At 39.0% G+C, this 20,628-nt stretch overlaps 1 protein-coding gene across 1 annotated transcript in view; it reads left to right on the top strand.

Annotated features, from left to right (window-relative positions):
• FGD6 (FYVE, RhoGEF and PH domain containing 6) overlaps nucleotides 1–20,628 on the top strand; it is a 142,580-nt gene that overhangs the window by 61,462 nt on the left and 60,490 nt on the right. Inside the window, exons 6-8 of the mRNA XM_049884083.1 lie at nucleotides 8,096–8,247; nucleotides 10,752–10,908; nucleotides 12,970–13,057. Of these exons, the coding sequence (XP_049740040.1) occupies nucleotides 8,096–8,247; nucleotides 10,752–10,908; nucleotides 12,970–13,057 (397 nt within the window). The remainder of the gene's footprint in view (nucleotides 1–8,095; nucleotides 8,248–10,751; nucleotides 10,909–12,969; nucleotides 13,058–20,628) is intronic.

Raw genomic sequence — 20,628 nt, 5'->3', positions numbered from 1 at the left:
GAATATTAAAATCGTAGTATTTAGTTATGACATTACCAAATAGCCTTTTAATCAAATCAGTCAAAATAGACTTTGTTCATTAAATATACCCTGTATCTCCTTCTCTGCCAGAAAGTAAGCTCCATGAAGGCAAGGATTCTTATCTGTTTTGTTTATTGTTGTATCTCAGTCAATTAATGTCTGTTGAATACATGATAAAATAAAAAACTGTTCAGTGGGTTTGGCAAAACTCTGGTTATTTAGAGTTGTTTTCCCTGTTTCTGGCGGATGTTGTCCAACCCAGAGATTGCTATTACACTGTATGTAAACGCACAGTTTAAAGATGCAACCCCCCTAGACAGCTGATGTAATTAAGTACAAATGATACAGCGGATATTTTTGTTACTGTTGTTACCTTATTTGCTTTCTGATGGGAGGTAGGTTTAATAAACATTTCTATAAAAGTAATTTATAAATATCCAAATACCATGATTTTTTAAAAAATAATTTTTAAAGGGCAGATCATGATCAGAGAGTTTGGGGTCTTTTGGACAAAAATGGGCTGTCAACAGCTAAGTAGTACTAGTAATAAAACGTCTTTACTTTGCTGATTTCTTTAGGCTGGAATATACACTGTTTAAAATTTGAGAGATTCCTTAGTAAAATCCATAGAGCTAGAGGAAAAAGTCTGTCTAGACATTCACATGTCTATTAATCAGTAAACAGGATGTTTCTTTTGTTTTTAAAAATCCATTATAAAAGACTACCCTCATAGAAGTCCCCAGTTATCATGTTTCTCTTTTTGAGTCTTGTGAACCGTTTAATTATCATTTATTTATTCTTTAGTTGTAAAAAATTTACCTTTAGCGTCTATTGACATGGCTACCAAACCTTCACTTTTGAGCAGCTTCCCAAACATGGGGACTGTCCTTCATTAAGTGAAGTACATTGTTCAGAATGCCTTTGTCTTACTGCTGAGGTGTTTGCTTTCCTCACCTTGATTTGGTGTTTCCTTTTCTTTCAGAGTAAACCCTGGTGGCTTAGTGGTTAGGTGCTAAGGCTGTTAACCAAGAGGTCGGCAGTTCGAATCCACCAGGTGCTCCTTGGAAACTCTATGGTGCAGTTCTACTGTGTCCTATAGGGTCACTATGAGTCGGAATCGACTCAACGGCAGTGGGTTTGGTTTTGTTTTTTTTTCTTTCAGAGCTCTTTCCAAGCTTTCAAGGATTTGTGGAGCTTAAATTATCTTACTGTGATCATTTTAATTAACCGGGTCTTCTGTAATCAAATAAATAGATTTCTATTGAGCACTCTCTATGTGTCTTGTGGCATGCTAATCAAATTACATAATTATCTCTTTTAATCCTCATAACAACCCTCTCAAGTAGATGTAATTCCTATATTTTTTAAATGGAGAAAGTAAGCTAACTGCCAAAAGGAACCCACTACTAAATAACAAAGCCAGACTTTGAATTCTGGTCTGTCTGAGCCTTTGCTCCTAGTGATTATTTAGAAATTATACAAAAGATATTTCTTGAAATCTCTACCATGCTTTATGTAGGAGAAGGTGTATCTTTGGGTATATTAGCTTCTCTTCAGAATTCTTCAGGTTTCCCAGGAAACCGGGGAAATTCGTAACGTTATTAAAGCAGGTTGAATACCTGAAATAAATGGTTGGTTTCAATCATGTTTTGTACAGTTTTGGCATTGATGATTATGCAGGAAATCACCAGGTCTGAGCAAATCTCAAGGGAGGAATAATTTCACCAGCGAAATATTTTCCTTTTAAACAAATCAAATAATGTGGGGACTTTCCCCTTTTATTTCATAGTTTCACACGCGTTTCTCCATATTTATCATGGCACTTTGACCTCAGCAGCTGCTTTGGTTTTGCTTAATATGAAATGATTCTTAATGCCCTTCATGAAGGCGGGGAGCCCTGCAGAGCTCCTTGTCTGTCCATATGTCCATTTGGTCTTTGTAATTCACTATGTCGTGATAGTGGTTAAGTAATGCCCTAAGGTCAGGAAACCCAGGCAGGACAGCTGGTGATTAAGTCGAATACTCCTCTTTGACACTGGAGATGTAAAGCCTGACCTGATGAACAAGGCCATCTGTTTTGTGCTTCATTGCCTCAGATGTTCATACTCTATTTTATTTGCATTGATTTTTCTTAGGTTTTACCCAAGTGAGCAGAGCTAGTAAGACTAGTATGTTAATGCCTCAAAGGAATTGAGTGTTTTTTAAAGTTGATCTGGTTCTTATTTGTAGGTTTTCTGGGAATTATTAAGAATAATATTATGATATATTTCTATTTCAGAGGCCCCTTACCATTTCTAAAAACGCGAAATTGAACATTTGGATGTGGCCAGAAACTAGAGTGTAGGAGGCTAATTTTGCATATAGAATCTTTAGTGGGTTTTATGTTAGAAGAATACACTGAAGTATATATACTTGGTACCAGTAAACTTTGTAGCTTGCCTATCGTTTTCACACTTGAGCCCCCCTCCCTCTCTTATTTTTAATTTCCCAGCTTTTCCAGTGTGAAAAAGCATGCTCTGGGTCCAGTTTCTGAAGTGCTTAGTCCTGCTATTTTCATCCTCACTGATTTAGTCAAGGAGACGTTGGTGAATTTAGGTTCTCCTGCACAAATATAGCTCTGCTTCTGGCTCTTAAGTGTCATCACACTGTCCCAAATTATCCTGGCTGTTAACATTTAGAAAAATAATCAGACATATGTTGCAATAATCCCTTCTATAAAAAAAGACATTTTCTCTTTCAAGTGGCACCAGTTCTAGAAATGGTTGAGGTTCAGGAAGAGCTGAGAAGTAAAGATTCTGTGTGTAGTTTCTGCATAAATTGGTTACGTTTGGCACCGGGGTCTGGCACCAGGACCATAGCACATTGCTTTCAGGGAATGGTGGCCTGAGAGGTGAGGGAGTAAGATAGGTGCTCAGGACTGTTGCATATGGTTATGGAGGCTGTTAGTTGCAAGTGAGGTTCTTGGCATGAGTTGCATCTGTCTGGGTGAAGGGGTGCCCTTTTCTGTTTTCAAAAAGGCAGCATGAAGATAGGCCATGGCCCTGGTAGTGCTTACTTTGGAATATATAACTAAGTCCTAGAAATAGTTTTTAATAGATGTATAAAAATGGCATGGTGGAGGCATCTCACCTCCTAATCTGACTTCACAAGCGGGGAGGAGAATCAACAGCCCAAGGCTGCCTCCTATGAGGCAGAGGTCAAACATACCTCTTCTTTCCAACCTTTTACCAAGTCTGACATGAACTGTCCCTTCCACGGCACTCTGTACATCTCTGCTGGGTTCAATAATTCATTGCAATGGCCACACAGAACTCACAGACAGTACTCACAATTATGGGGTTTATTAGGGAAGTAACAGATTGCAGTTCAGAATCCAGAACGACTCAGGATACAGTTCTTCAATCAGGATAGCCTCTTCTCAGCCATGCCAGCAGACAGGCCTCTGTCTGGCCTTGAGCCCCTCAGCCCCTCGGCCTCTTGGCCTGGCCTCTGCTCTACTCAGGCAACTGTTAGAAAACTCTTTAGCTCCACCAATAAATGCCCAGAGGCACCTCACTCCACCAGCAGCCAGCAAGCCTCCTGCCCAAAGGCACTCAGCTTTTCTCACTCTGTGTACCTGGAAGCCCACGACTGCGCCATCTCCTGCTGGTCTCCTGGTTCTGCTCCCTCTGCTGCCACCATTTCTCTGCTGCTGCTTCTCGCTGTCTTGCTGCCTCTGGTGTTACAGCTCTCTCTGTTTGTCACCTGGGTCTAGGAGGGTCTCAGCATAGGAATCCCACGTCTAAAGGACACACACTGCTCCCAACTCTTCTTGGTGAAAGTCGGGTCCCTGCTGTTTTGTGGGATTGCCTATCTTTTAAACCTAGCGGGATGGCAAAACTGGCCAATTCCCTCTTTAGGGTTCCATGCACTTTATTTGCATAGTCCCATCCCCACAAGGTTGCTGTGCACCTTATTTACATTATTAGCAAAGTATCCAATTCCCTGGTGGGCTACAAGCAGCCCATTTTCACAGTCCCACCCAATTACTGTATGGGAGTCACAAAGACCATGGCTAGAACGCCCATGTCCACTGTACATAGCCGGATATAAAGTCTAAATTCTCAGAGTCTTTATTAAATGTTTTCTTTTGTTCTTTTAATTATTAAATTTCTATTTTATTCTAAAGTGCTACTCAGAATTTTAAAAAAAGACATCGAGGGCCATTAGTTCATCCATAGCTGCTTACAACCATCTAGTTGTGATGGAAAAGATAGTATTATCCCTGGTATGTGACAGAGGCCTTCAGTTAAAGGCAGCTATATCACCAATTAGCCCAGTTTGGATTTGGCTGGCCTCTGTTGAATGTGTCTTAAATAAACTAAGTTTCTTGTTTGGCAGTGTTGGCAGACATACGGAATGTAGAGTTTGGCAAAAGCTGTGTCAAACAAGGCCCTTAAATTATTTAGCAACTAAGGTCTACTGTCCCTGTCATGGCTGATGATATACCTTCCAACTGGAAAGCAAAAGTAGTCTTGCTGCCTAGGGACAAACATATTCATCACTTATTCTACAAACAGAAAGGGCAGTGCTTATTGCTTTGCTAAACAAATAGCTCTTACAGCTAAATTATATTAATCACTGAACTGGTTTTGAAAACATTGCTATAGAAGATGTTTAGCTGTTGTGCTTTGAATTATTGGGAAAGTTGTTTGTGGTACGTAAATGTATTCCCTTGTTTTGCCTGATAGGAGAAAAATCTAATGACTTTCTAATGTGATAAGGAGCTCTATTTTCTCTTAGTAAATGTGAATGCTGATAGAAGCAAGCTGTTGGGAGGTGGAATATGGCCAGATATCCATTTGGTTTCTGGAGCCCTTTTGTGTGGCTTTTTGGATTGAAGCTCATAAAAGTTAAAAATTCATGTTTTGTGTTTTAGTAATTAGTTGTACAAGTGAGTTTTTTTAGTTATTGGTGTAATTAGTTGGTTCCTTTGGACTAATATGGCTCTTGGACCAAAAAGTTAGCCCCAGGTGCTGAGGCCTAAGGAAAGTTTTCTTTTTTTAAGCATTTGTTAAAATAAGAGGATTTTTGTTTTCTTTATGTTGAGGTGTAATTCATAGTGAAGGCTGTAATATTTGATCTTCCTCAGTAAATGCTTCAAGTCCTCTTCACTTTCCACAAGCAAGGTTGTGTCATCTGCGTAATGAGTCTTCCTCCAGTCCTGATGCTGCATTCTTCATATAGTCCAGTTTCTCAGATTATTTTGCTTAACATACAGATTGAATAAGTATGGTGAAGGATACAACCCCAACCCACACCTTTTCTGATTTCAGACCATGCAGTATCCCATCGTTCTGTTCAAAGGACTACCTCTTGATCTATGTACAGGTTCCTCATGAGCACAATGAAGCGTTCTGGAATTCCCATTCTTCACAATGTTATCCATAATTTGTTATGATCCACACAGTCAATAAAACACAGGTAAACATCCTTCTGGACTGGTAAGCAACATCATAATAAATGCAGAAAATATTGAGGTCATCAAGGATTTCATTTCACTTGGATCCATAATCAACGCCCATGGAAGCAGCAGTCAAGAAATCAAACGATGTATTGCGTTGGTTAAATCTGTTGCAAAAGACCTCTTTAAAGTATTGAAAAGCAAAGATGTAACTTTCAGGACTAAGGTACCCTTGACCCAAGCCATGGTATTTTCAGTTGCCTCATCTGCATGTGAAAGCTATACAGTGAATAAGGAAGACCAAAGAAAAAGTGATGCCTTTGAGTTATGATGTTAGTGAAGAATGTTTGAATATACCATTCACTGCCAGAAGAATGAGCAAATCTGTCTTGGAAGAAGTACAGCCAGAATGCTCCTTAGAAGTGAAGATGGCGAGTATTCCTCTCACATAATTTGAACATGTTATCAGGAAGGATCAGTTCCTGGAAGACATCATGCTCGGTAAAGTAGAGGGTCAGCGAAAGAAAAAGGAAGAGTCTCAATGAGATGGATTGACACCGTGGCTGCAACAGTGGGCTCAAGCATAGCAATGATTGTAAGGATGGTGCAGGACCAGGCAGTGTTTCATTCTGTTGTCCATAGGATTGCTATGAGTTGGAACCAACTTGAGGGCACCTAATAACAACAAACATAAGAGAATTTGACTTATCTAAAATAGTCCTGGTGGTGAAGTCGTTAAGAGCTACAGCTGCTAATCAAAAGGTTGGCAGTTCGAATCCACCAGCCATTCCTTGGAAACCCTGTGGGACAGTTCTCTGTCCAGTAGGGTCGCTATGAGTCGTAGTCAACTAGACAGCAGCGGGTTTGGTTTTTGTTTTTTTTTTAAGTAGACATACTTCGGGAAAGAAATGCTTTCATATATTTTTGAATCATATGTGTATATGAAATTTTTATCCTTCAGGCAGCAGAAAGAAGCAAAAGAACTAAATCTTGGTTAATATATATATGTGGGGGGCAACTGTTAAAGCATCAGGGGAGAATTCAGTATCTTTTTATTTGATTTTCCCAATGAATCTCTGAAGGAGAAGCATCTTGAAATAGAGATTGTTATTGGGCTTAGCAGCCTAACTGTTGGCAACCCCATGTACAGGGGATGGACATTTGTGGAAATGTGGAAATAAAGATAAGGGTAGATAAAGTCTTTTTTTTTTTTTTTTTTAGATAAAGTCTAGTAGAGAGTCTTGCTTATCAAACCTTTTCCTTCAGATTTTAATTGAAGCTACCATTTCTAAGAAAGAGCAAACAAGTGTTCGGTTTTCAATCCTGTGGGACAGATCCCACTATTGTTTTACTTGTATCTTTAGGCCCACCCTCAGTGGATGGTGAAATAAACACAAATAGTGATCTCCTTCCCCTCCTTTTCCAAATTCTCCCTTCCCACCATTTCCAAGTCCTGTTTTTAAATGAGATATATAGGGAATAGTAGATGAAAAGGAAGAATACATGAAGAAAAACTTTTTTATTTGACAAAAGTGTAAAATCCTGGTGAATTTATTGGGAAGGTGGGTAGAGGGTGGAGAGAGTTTAAGCAGCAAGTTAAAATATTTTATTCTGTGTATGGAACCCTTTGAAAAAAGCTTTTTGTGAAATACCTAATTTAAGTCTCACAACAACCATATAAGAATTATTATTGTACCTGTTTAACAGATGAGGAAAATGAAGGTAGCCCAGGGAAACACAGCCAGTAAGTGAGGAGTAAGGTCTGGATTCGGGAATCTGGTCACTAAGTATATGGCACCCTCCACTAACTTCAGCTAACATTAACTTTAGTTATTGGGAAATGACTCTTTAAAGTGGAACTCTCAAATCCAGAATAAAATTAGTTAAGATCTCCCGGGGCTTTTAAAATAAATGGATTGTGTTCTTATGCTGGCATTGGGATAAATTTTAAGACTCCTCGTGTTGTAATACAGTTTCTGTCAGTGTAACTGCTTAAGCTGGCAATCAAACCAAAGGGTTTGAGAGAAATACTGCACGATCTCTTTTAGTACCAAATATCCACCCCAGTCACTGTGTGATTTTTATTAAATTTTTTTTCTTACAAGCAGTACCGGGATTACAAATGAATTCCATTCCTAAATCTCTCTTTAAGTTGGAACAGTCAGGTAGGGCTCGTATCTAACAAGTCAGGTGTTTGTCTTAGTATATGGTATGTACTGTGCCTTTCTATGTATAAAAAATTACAGAAACACTTCCAGATAAACTAAAACATCTTTAACGTAGTAATACAGTAATAATAATTATAATGTTTTGATATAGGTCTCAAAGTAGTGCCCATTTGTTATTACAAACCATTGTATGTACCTCGAATTTTTATTATAAGTAGGCTTTTTGGGTTTGGTTCGTAACTACGGGTTTTAAGTTTTAAGCAAGTCAGACGTTAATAACCTGAGGACTGCCTGTGTAGGCAACCAGAAAAGGAGGAAGCTGGCACATTCAATTTGTAATTCTACATGGGAAATACAGCTTGGCAATTTATGTTGTTTTAGGGAAGACAGCAATTAGGAAAAACTACTTTTTATCGAGTTATAGGTGTGTGTGTATTGTTTTTCATTCTCTGGACTATAATAGGATTTCCGGGATGCGGTAGCCCATGCTTCCAGGCAACTTGGAAAACCAGTGATTGAGGACCGAATCCTGAATCAGATCCTGTACTACCTGCCTCAGCTGTATGAACTGAACCGGGATCTCCTAAAGGAAATGGAGGAAAGAATGTTGAACTGGTAAAAATGAACTTAACGCTTTCCCGGAGTTTCCATTTTTAGATGACACTATGAGAACCCTGAGTGTGGCAGAGAAGTGTTGTTCCTTACATTGAGTTGTTACAATGTATTGAATTTTCTTGGCAGTTACCTATAGATTGATTATTTTGATGTCCAGAATTAGCAGCCTTGGTGCACTAAGCTCAGTATCATAGATTTTAAAATTTCTTGGTAGTGCTGCCTCAGAAGTAAAAAGGACCATATTCAATCAGTTTAACTTTTTGGTATATGACCTTTGGTAATCAAGATTTATGAGATTGAGAGAGGATGGTCGATGCATTCCAACTGGAAAAGTTTTAAAATGTTTTATCTATGTTTTGTGGAGCTTCAGGCCATTGAAGTTCTTCGCTTTTCTTAAAAGGGGCTGTTCACTGAGAAGTAGGAGGGTTGGCTTGTTTGCTTGCTTTGGAAAGGCAAATTTACGTATGTATGCCATTATAGAAGCTGTAGATTTCAGAAACGGGAAAAGAAAGCCAAAGAGGTTATTACAAGCTATTTTTATTGGCCTGTAGAAAATAAGCAGATGCTTTGGTGACATTGGAAACCTTGGTGGCCTAGTGGTTAAGTGCTACAGCTGCTAACCAAAGGGTCGGCATTTCAAATCCGCCAGGTGCTCCTTGGAAACTCTACGGTGCAGTTCTACTCTGTCCGATAGGGTCACTATGAGTCGGAATCGACTTGACAGCACTGGTTTTGGTTTTGGTTTGGTGACATTGGAGCTCTGGTGGCACAGTGGTTCAGAGCTCTGCTGGTAACCAAAAGGTCAGCAGCTCGAATCCATCAGGCACTCCTTGGAAACCCTATGGGGCAGTTCTACTCTGTCCTATAGGGTCACTGTGAGTCAGAATCAACTTGGTGGCAACAGGTTTGGTTTTGGTGATGTTAGTGAAAATGTAGAAAGTTTGGTCCAGGAGAATTAGATTTATTGTTGAAGTCATAAAAGGGAACCCAAAATGATTAATAAAATAGTATTATAATGTACTTAAATGATCAAAATTTCCATTTAGACTTTTTTTTATATGTAGTTGAGAAAATACTTCTGTTTTAAAGATGTCATGCCTCTGCATGTTGGGAAGATAAGCTAGATAAGCAGTGAATACTTAGCTGCATCCTAAGTATAAAGTAACACAGAGTTAAGGCCTGAAGATTGATAAGAAGTTTTATTATCACATACTTAGTCATTTTCTTATAAAAATTAACCTGAATTGGCCTAATAGACATGCACATTTATGCAAGCAAGTACTGGGAAGAGGCTTAAATATATTGCTTTTACCAAGTGTTTGCTTTATTATAAATAAATCTGTGGATGTTCTGTGTTAAATATTAAGCTTTCCTTGGAAACAGACTAAATCAATGAAAGGCAAAATCAAACCTATAATTATGGAAAAAGCTCTACTTACTACTGAAAAATTTTTGTAATTCTTAGATATTTTCTGTTTATCAAAATATTTTTCTTTCAGGGACCTTTGAATGAAAACGTAGTCTTTTTACGGCTGTTGTTGTTAGGTGCTTTCAAGTCAGTTCCGACTCATAGCAATCCTATGAACAACAGAATGAAACACTGTCGGGTCCAACCATTGTGCCATCTTCACAATTGTTGGTTTTACCAGACTTTCTGAAATCACATTTTTCCATTAGCTTTTAATAACAATTGATGAAGTATTTCATTTTTACATTCAGTGAGGTTTTGAATGTCTCCTGTGTGCTAGTCAGTGTATGCTAGGAATATAGCAGTGTAGAAGACAGACAAGGCTCTTGTCCTCATTAAGTGGACATTTTGTATGGGGTAAAGAACCGTTCAAATCAACAAGAAAAATAACAGATGGAAGCAGTCTCTGACCTGCAGAGAATTAAAATGGGATGAGGTAATAGTGAGTGAAGATTGAATGGACAGGGAAGGCCCCCCAAAAAAGGCAGAATGTTTAAACTGACATCTGAATGAAAAGAAAGAGTTAGCCAGGGTTCTGTATCTATAGACACATGGAGCCATTATTAAAAGTCTGCCAAGAGAAAATGAATTGTGGATGTTAAAGGAATATATAAAGAAGGCCAGGGTGGTTGGAGAAAGGAGGAGAGAAGTATGAGATGGGACAGAAAGATAGGCAACAGTTGGACCCATGGGGCTTTATAAGCTAAGATAAGGAGAGTTTTTTGTTTTGTTTTTTATGCTAAGTGCAATATGAGGCCATTGGTTGTCACATGAAATGATATACATTGTTAAGACTCTGGCTGTACTGAAGAATGAAGTATAGGGGGCAGTAGTCCAGGCAAGAGATGACAGTGGCTTGAACTAGACACAGGGGGTATGGAAATGGTGAAAAGTAGGCATTTGGGTATATGTTTTAGAAGAAGAGAGAAAAAAAGATAATGCCTGTGGCTACAGATCTTTGCTCATCATTGGATATTTTTTGGATAAATCAGTGACTTTCTTTTTGTATTTTTGTGTATCTTTTCTCCACTCTTAGGACTGAACAACAAAGAATTGCTGATATCTTTGTAAAGAAGGGTCCATATTTAAAAATGTATTCCACATATATCAAAGAATTTGATAAGAACATAGCTTTGCTGGATGAGCAATGCAAGAAAAACCCAAGTTTTGCTGCTGTTGTTAGAGACTTTGAGGTATTCACTATCATCTAATGTTGAACATTTCTTATTTTTCAACTCAATCTTTCATTTTATTCTTCTAACAACCCACCTACAATGATGGATGAGAAAAAGAGATTGTTACCCTTTCAATAAATAAATAGCATAATTTTAGTGTTAAAGTTAAGAAAAATCAATCATCTATAGCATGTGTCACCCAAAGCTTGGTGTTTTGACTTAAAACTATGAGGTGCTAGTCTGATTTGATTAGAGATAAAGTGATGTAATATTTTTTAAATTAGTTTTTAGCTGGTTGCCATAGAATGTTATTTAAGTCCCCTCTCCCAGTTTTTGGGTAAAATTTGAGTTACTAAAAAAAAAAATACAGAAATGAAAATTTTCAGGTAGTCCCCAACTTAAGACGGGGTTCCATTCTGACGACTCCATCATTAGTTCTGTTGTAAGCTGAATACCTCTTCTTTTTTTTTTTTTTGATTTTCTTTATTATTGCCTTTTAATAGCAGTATCTTTATAAATCTGATCTTTATTTGAGTTTGGGGTTGGAAACTTACATATAAACATCTGGGAGTGAACATCTGAGAATGATAAGATCAGCAGATTACATGCTGCAAGATTGTATGTAGTACATATTACTAAAGATAAGATATACCAAAAAAGAAAAAACAGTTGTAAGTGCAGTTGGTTGTAACTGGAATACGTTGTAAGTCAGGGACTATCTATATCAAAGAACTGCCGATTTCTAATTTGTACAAAAAACTCATTTCCATAGAGTTGATTCTATAGGATAGAATAGAACTGCCCCATAGAGTTTCCAAGGAGGAGCTGGTGGATTTGAACTGCCAACCTTTTATTTAGCAGCCTGAGCTCTTAACCAGTGCAGCACCAGGACTCCTAATTTGTATGGTGGGCAAATAATTGAACTTATTTTAAAAATCATAGTAGACTTCTTTTTTTCTTTCCTCTGGTTTCTTTATGCTATTAAAAAATGAAGTGTTACATAGCCATGGCAACTGAAAATTGATTCAGGTTTTGGTCAGTGTCCAGTGAGTTGTTCCGTTGCATTGACAACAAAAGAATACATAAGACAGGGAGAGTTAGCTCTCTTGGTTAATGTGCTTGCATGAAGGATGCTGTCTTAATATGCATTATCATCATAATTTCATATTCTGTGTATCAGACATTGGAGATACATATTTAGGAAAAAATAAAAGTCTGAGCATATCTGAAAAAAGTCTTATATACCCACCTGAGCTGTGTAAGGAGCAGGGATACAGAGGTGTCTATTATACATATTAAGAAAAAGAGTTTTCAAGGCAGGGTCCAAATGTCCTTGTGGTCAAGTAAAAATGATTCCAGAATGTCCATCCCTATATCCACTGTAATGTTGAGGGTTGTCATTTATGGCCCTTCATCTAAAAAAGATTTTTATATCCTTCAGGCTTGTTAGAGGAGGGATGTTTGGTAAGGCTGCTTTTGGGGCTATCTGTCATTTCTACAGTTCTCCCCACCCACTCCATTATTATCATGAACGTATTCACCACAAAGTTCTCATTATTTGAATCCAATTCCCAGTATTATTTCCGCCACCGTATTTTGGGGGCAGTGCATTTTCTCCTTGGTCCATTGGGGTTTGTTTGTATTTATGAATATGCTCCTCTAAATGGGAGCTGCTGTTTAAGGTGGGCTCCAACTGGCTTAGAATTCAGACTGTGGCAGCCCTGCTCTGTGAGAGGAATGTGAACAAGTTTCTCCTATGAGTCAGTGATTTCAGAGACCTGCCTAAAAGAGGATGAGCTAAGTGGTGAATCTCACTACAATTCCACTCTCTTAGCCTAACAACTATGCTTAAAATAAAAGGGTGCTTTGAGATGACCCCCTTCCCAAGTTGCTGGCTGTTTAAGGCTTAGTTTCCTGGGCACTTGCATCTGGATCCCTTAAACCAAATCAGTTGCTGTTGGTTGTGTGCATCAGAGTAGAACTGACCCCCATAGGGTTTTCAATAGCTTTTTTTTTTGGAAGTATTTTGCCAGTCCTTTCAAAATGCTTGTGTTTACTTTGGATGCCTTTTCCTTTCAGATGAGCCCACGCTGTGCTAATCTGGCCCTCAAGCACTACCTGCTCAAGCCTGTTCAGAGGATCCCCCAGTACAGGCTGCTGCTGACAGGTGGGCTTTTCCAGCAGTTTATCAACCAACCTGCTGCCCTCATGTTGCACTTACGAAATTCTGCCTTTCAAGAATGCCCCTCTTTTTTTTATCAGTCCAGTTACTGCTTTGCCTAATAATTGGATTTATACATCCTTTCTACACCACTCAGATACGTTACCTGAACTTCACTTCTTTCAGTTGTAAGATCCTACCGTAAACATTCTCAGCTCTGGGCATTCATATGTGGAATTCCTTTTGCTCAGAACACCTTTCACCATCCAAACCCCTTATCAATCCTTCATTTTACCTGAGTAATTTTTTTTTTTTTAATGTTATTAATCCCAAGAAGGTACTTTCTTGATCACTCAAGATGGGGCTTAGAGGGTCACTGCCACATATTTCTATGGCCCGTTCATGACTAAATTATTTTTTGATAGTAAGTTTTTGTTGATGTATTTTTTCAGTAATGGAATACATGTTAAATCATTGTGTCTTTTTAAATTTTTGTTAGGCAAGGTGGATTTTGATAAATATTATGTGGGACACACAGGTCCCACTGGACTCTGGTGATAGGATAGGTGGGGTGAGGTATGAAAAAAAATGTTTTATCTTAGCAATTTTATTTTATTGTGTGAAACTTTTTGAAAACATGGGGTAATACATAAGAGCACCCTGCAGTGGCTGCACATAGTTGTGGTGCTAGTCTCCTTCTTCTTAGTGCTGCAATGTCCACATCACTTTCTAGATCCCTTGACAGGCAAATGCTTCCCAGCCTGTCGGAGCCATGTGTCATTTGGCACCCTGCTTACTCCTGGCTTGTTTCTCACAAGAAAGGAGGGTCTTTTGATTTCCTAGCCCACAGTAAGCTGCTTCATGAGAACGAGCCTGAAGGAAAGTTGGTCACATCTGTCCCTGTTGTTATAGTTCCATATTGTAAAACTTTACAATGCCAAGGTCAATAAGGAAATACAGCAGTGAATGCCTCCATTTGAGAGAGCGCCTTCCCATTGTTTACCTTTTGCACCTCTGGTCGAAGAGGTCCACTCCACCCATAACTGCTTTATGATCTGCAGCTGCTCTTGGGCAAAGGCTTACTGAGAAGGGACCTTCTTTGTTCTTTCTTTTAACAGTAGTGATGTCTTTTGGATTGTGGGATGTGACAGGTTTATTGTCCTGCCATTTTACGACTGACATACATCTTTTCATAGGAAACAGAAACTCTCCCCACTGTAATTTAGCTTTCCTCTTCATCATTTCTGGTAGCCCGTTTCTGTTTGCTCACACTATGTCTACAGCGTACAGCTCCCTTTCATTCATGCTTTTCATCAAGTGATAGGATGAAAAGAAATTGTCAGAGACAGTGAGCCTGTGAGAGTAGTTGCATGAATGACACAGTCCAAGTATAACACTCTCACCGAGAGAGAGAAATGAGTCATGGTCTATGCCTTTTGTTCCAGAATAGATATCAAAGTGACTTACAAAGCCAGTCTGTGAGTCAACCAAGTACCAAACTTTGTACCCATGCTTGACAGGCTTCATTGGCATGTATTATTGATCCGTGGACCTTGAATGGCACCATCAACTGTCATGACACTTAGTGGCGCATACACTTCTTTCAGACAGCCATTGAGAGCATTGATAATTGGGCAAAGTTTGTGAAGCCAGTCGTAGCCAGGTTCTCCTTTGTGAGCTGCTTTTGAATTGTCATTGCCGTGTATGTTCTCGGTCAGTTTCTTGAATCTTGTTTCAGTCATACGGCCTGTCACTGAAGTAACACCCAAAAGGGGATCACTGGACAACTAATGTCTGAGCTCTGGCAAGACTTGTATACCTATCAGAATATGCACAGCAGTGATCGTCTTTATTTCCTCTGTGGTTGTAGGCTGCCGGTTTTTACTTGGCATTCGAATCTCTTGTCCTCTGTCATCCTGTGCACTCTTAGGTCAGATAAAGATTCATTTGGCCCTTTATAATTTCCAATATCACTTCTGTAAATACAGACAAAAGATAATCTACTTATGTATCTTCATGGGTCAAGTTCGGTAAAATTTTGGCACATTGCTGAAGCGAGTTCATTATATTTTCAAAGTAGGAGACATCGTCACACCATTCACCTTCATTTTCTTCCCTTTCATCACGGGCACCACCATCTGGCTCACCCTTTTCTTCTGCAGCATCACTGCTTCATCATCCTCTAATACTATGTCAGTGTCATTGCTGTTACCATCAAAAAGAGCTTTAGATTCTACAAGACAGGTAAGCTCCTCCTAGACTTCTTCATCACACTCCTCCTCAGAATCTTTCTCAGGTAGAGAAAAGAAATAATGTAGAGTTTCTTCATCCTTCAAAGAGCCCATTTCTGAAAAAAAGGAATTTTTCAGAACAAAGTAATTCCAGGTTCAGCAAAACCAGGATAATACCGATACCATATCTCCAAACCAAACTGAGAACACACAAGGGCAGAGATTGCATAATTTCAGCCTCCTGTAAAAATAAAAGCACCAAAAGGAATTGGTGTCATGGGAAAAGCAATACTACAAAGAATTCATTTTTATCGCAAATGGACTACTCACAGCTCGTAAACCTAAAGAGAAGTCCTCAACGATTGCGATAAATGTACACACAGTATGTCAAGTACTCTATGACATGTGCTCATAATGTATTGCACCTGAAAATAAGTTACTCACTTGAAAATGAAATCATCACAAAAAACACAGCTGGCAAATAACGCACAGGAAACCGTAAATATACTTACAAGGCTTATCTCTCTGTACCAAAGCCAAAAGAGACAGAAGTTTTTTTTTACACAATCGGGCGTCCAGGATGTACCTCCAGGATACAGCACCTCGTACAATAGCCTACACACAGCGATTTGCTTCTTTTTGTGTGTGTGTGATTCAGGTGAAAGTTTACAGAGCAAATTAGTTTCTCATTAAACAGTTAATACACAAATTGTTTTGTGACCTTGATTGCCAGCCCCATGATGTATCAACACTCTCCCCTTCTCCACTCCAGGTTCCCTGTTTCCATTCTGCCAGTTTTCCTGTCCCTTCCTGCCTTCTCATCTTCGCTTTGGGACTGACGTGCCCATTAGTCTTGTATACATGATTGAACTATGAAGCATGACCCTCACATGTGTTATTGTTGGGCCTATAGACTTAATATTTGACTGAAGGGTGACCCTCAGAGTGACTTCAGTACTGAGGTAGAAGGGTGTCTGGGGGCTGTACTCTTGGGGTTTCTCCGGTCTCTGTCAGACCAGCAAGCCTGGTCTTTTTTTTTTTTTTTTTGCTAATTTGAATTTTGTTCATTTCTGTTCCGCTCTGTCGGGGACCTCTATTGTGATCCCTGCCAGAGCAGTTGGTAGTGGTAACTGAGCACCATCTAGTTGTTCTGGACTCAGTCTGGTGGAGGTTGTAGTAATTATGGTCCATTGCTCCTTTGGACTAATCTTTCCCTTGTGTCTTTGGTATTCTTCATTCTCCTTTACTGTAGCCAGGATGAGACCAGTACATGTGTCTTAGAGGGCCACTTGCAGGGTTTTAAGACCCCAGTTGCTACTTACCACAGTTGGATGTAGAACATTTTCTTTATAGACTATGTTATGCCAGTGAAGCTAGATGTCCCCTGAGACCATGGTCTCTAGCCCCCACCCAGTAGCGAGGTCTCTCAGGGCATTTGGATGTGTCTGTGAAGCTTCCATGAGTTTGCCCTGGTCAAGTTGTACTGGCTTCCGCAGTATTGTGTATTGTCTTACCCTTCACCAAAGTTACCGCTTATCTACTATCAAGTTACTGTTTTTCCTCCTCACCCCTCCCCTCCCCAGATAACCATCACAGATTGTTACTTTCTGTATGGAAACATCTTCATGTGAGTTTTTTTTTTTTTTTTTTTTAACTTTTATTGAGCTTCAAGTGAACGTTTACAAATCAAGTCAGACTGTCACATATAAGTTTATATAAACCTTACTCCGTACTCCCACTTGCTCTCCCCCTAATGAGTCAGCCCTTCAGTTTCTCCTTTTGTGACAATTTTGCCAGCTTCCAACTCTCTCTATCCTCCCATCCCCCCTCCAGACAGGAGATGCCAACACAGTCTCAAGTATCCACCTGATATAATTAGCTCACTCTTCATCAGCATCTCTCTCCTACCCACTGTCCAGTCCCTTCCATGTCTGATGAGTTGTCTTTGGGAATGGTTCCTGTCCTGGGCCAACAGAAGGTTTGGGGACCATGACCGCCGGGATTCCTCTAGTCTCAGTCAGACCATTAAGTATGGTCTTTTTATGAGAATTTGGGGTCTGCATCCCACTGATCTCCTGCTCCCTCAGGGGTTCTAGATTGTGCTCCCTGTCAGGGCAGTCATCGATTGTGGCCGGGCACCAACTAGTTCTTCTGGTCTCAGGATGATGTAGGTCTCTGGTTCATGTGGCCCTTTCTGTCTCGTGTGACCCTTAGTTATCGTGTGACCTTGCTGTTCTTCATTCTCCTTTGATCCAGGTGGGTTGAGACCAATTGATGCATCTTAGATGGCTGCTTGTTAGCATTTAAGACCCCAAACGCCACATTTCAAAGTGGGATGCAGAATGTTTTCATAATAGAATTATTTTGCCAATTGACTTCGAAGTCCCCTTAAACCATGGTCCCCACACCCCCGCCCTTGCTCCGCTGACCTTTGAAGCATTCAGTTTATCCTGGAAACTTCTTTGCTTTTGGTCCAGTCCAGTTGAGCTGACCTTCCATGTCTTGAGTATTGTCCTTCCCTTCACCTAAAGCAGTTCTTATCTACTAATTAATCAGTAAAAAACCCTCTTCCACCCTCCCTCCCTCCCCGCCTCGTAACCACAAAAGTATGTATTCTTCTCAGTTTATACTATTTCTCAAGATCTTATAATAGTGGTCTTATACAATATTTGTCCTTTTGCCTCTGACTAATTTCGCTCAGCATAATGCCTTCCAGGTTCCTCCATGTTATGAAATGTTTCATAGATTTGTCACTGTTCTTTATCGATGCGTAGTATTCCATTGTGTGAATATACCACAATTTATTTACCCATTCATCCATTGATGGACACCTTGGTTACTTTCAGCTTTTTGCTCTTGTTAAAAAAAAAAAAAAAAATTTTTTTTTTTTTTTTAAACAGAGCTGCAATAAACATGGGTGTGCATATATCTGTTTGTGTGAAGGCTCTTATTTCTCCAGGGTATATTCCGAGGAGTGGGATTTCTGTGTTGTATGGTAGTTCTATTTCTAACTGTTTAAGATAACACCAGATAGATTTCCAAAGTGGTTGTACCATTTTACATTCCCACCAGCAGTGTATAAGAGTTCCAATCTCTCCGCAGCCTCTCCAACGTTTATTATTTGGTGTTTTTTGGATTAATACCAGCCTTGTTGGAGTGAGATGGAATCTCATCGTAGTTTTAATTTGCATTTCTCTAATGGCTAATGACCGAGAGCATTTTCTCATGTATCTGTTAGCTGCCTGAATATCTTCTTTAGTGAAGTGTATGTTCATATCCTTTGCCCACTTCTTGATTGGGTTGTTTGTCTTTTTGTGGTTGAGTTTTGACAGAATCATATAGATTTTAGAGATCAGGCACTGGTCGGAGATGTCATAGCTGAAAATTCTTTCCCAGTCTGTAGGTGGTCTTTTTACTCTTTTGGTGAAGTCTTTAGATGAGCATAAGTGTTTGATTTTTAGGAGCTCCCAGTTATCTGGTTTCTCTTCGTCATTTTTGGTAATGTCTTGTATTCTGTTTATGCCTTGTATTAGGGCTCCTAGGGTTGTCCCTATTTTTTCTTCCATGACCTTTATCGTTTTAGTCTTTATGTTTAGGTCTTTGATCCACTTGGAGTTAGTTTTTTTGCATGGTGTGAGGTATGGGTCCTGTTTCATTTTTTTGCAAATGGATATCCAGTTATGCCAGCACCGTTTGTTAAAAAGACTATCTTTTCCCCAATTAACTGCCACTGGGCCTTTGTCAAATATCAGCTGCTCCTGTGTGGATGGATTTATATCTGGGTTCTCAATTCTGTTCCACTGATCTATGTGCCTGTTGTTGTACCAGTACCAGGCTGTTTTGACTACTGTGGCTGTATAATAGGTTCTGAAATCAGGTAGAGTGAGGCCTCCCACTTTCTTCTTCTTTTTCAGTAATGCTTTGCTTATCCCAGGCTTCTTTCCGTTCCATATGAAGTTGGTGATTTGTTTCTCTATCACATTAAAAAATGACATTGGAATTTGGATCAGAAGTGCATTGTATGTATAGATGGCTTTTGGTAGAATAGACGTTTTTACTGTTAGGTCTTCCTACCCATGAGCAAGGTATGTTTTTCCACTTAAGTGTGTCCTTTTTAATTTCTTGTAGTAGTGCTTTGTAGTTTTCTTTGTATAGGTCTTTTACATCTTTGGTAAGATTTATTCCTAAGTATTTTATCTTCTTGGGGGCTACTGTGAATAGTATTGATTTGGTTATTTCCTCTTCGATGTTCTTGTTGTTGATGTAGAGGAATCCAAGTGATTTTTGTATGTTTATCTTATAACCTGAGACTCTGCCAAACTCTTCTATGAGTTTCAGTAGTTTTCTGGAGGATTCCTTAGGCTTTTCTGTGTATAAGATCATGTCATCTGCAAATAGAGATAATTTTACTTCCTCCTTGCCAATCCGGATGCCCTTTATTTCTTTGTCTAGCCTAATTGTTCTGGCTAGGACTTCTAGCAAAATGTTGAATAAGAGCGGTGATAAAGGGCATCCTTGTCTGGTTCCCGTTCTCAAGGGAAATGCTTTCAGGCTCTCTCCATTTAGAGTGATGTTGGCTGTTGGCTTTGTATAGATGCCCTTTATTATGTTGAGGAATTTTCCTTCAATTCCTATTTTGGTAAGAGTTTTTATCAGAAATGGGTGTTGGACTTTGTCAAATGCCTTTTCTGCATCAATTGATAAGATCATGTGGTTTTTGTCTTTTGTTTTATTTATATGGTGGATTACATTAATGGTTTTTCTGATATTAAACCAGCCTTGCATAAAAAAAAAATAAATTCCACTTGGTCATGATGAATTATTTTTTTGATATGTTGTTGAATTCTATTGGCTAGAATTTTGTTGAGGATTTTTGCATCTATGTTCATGAGGGATATAGGTCTGTAATTTTCTTTTTTTGTGATGTCTTTACCTGGTTTTGGTATCAGGGAGATGGTGGCTTCATAGAATGAGTTAGGTAGTATTCCGTCATTTTCTATGCTTTGAAATACTTTTAGTAGTAGTGGTGTTAACTCTTCTCTGAAAGTTTGGTAGAACTCTGCAGTATAGCCATCCGGGCCAGGGCTTTTTTTTTGTTGGGAGTTTTTTGATTACCGTTTCAATCTCTTTTTTTGTTATGGGTCTATTTAGTTGTTGTACTTCTGATTGTGTTAGTTTAGGTAGGTAGTGTTTTTCCAGGAATTCATCCCTTTATTCTAGGTTTGCAAATTTGTTAGAGTACAATTTTTCGTAATAATCTGGTATGATTCTTTTAATATCAGTTGGGTCTGTTGTGATGTGGCCCATCTCGTTTCTTATTCGGGTTATTTGTTTCCTTTCCTGTAT

Source organism: Elephas maximus, chromosome 4 (assembly GCF_024166365.1).
Source record: "Elephas maximus indicus isolate mEleMax1 chromosome 4, mEleMax1 primary haplotype, whole genome shotgun sequence".
Classification (NCBI taxonomy): Eukaryota; Metazoa; Chordata; class Mammalia; order Proboscidea; family Elephantidae; genus Elephas; species Elephas maximus.
The sequence above is the reverse complement of the archived record's forward strand: the minus strand, read 5'-3'. Positions and strand labels throughout refer to the sequence as shown.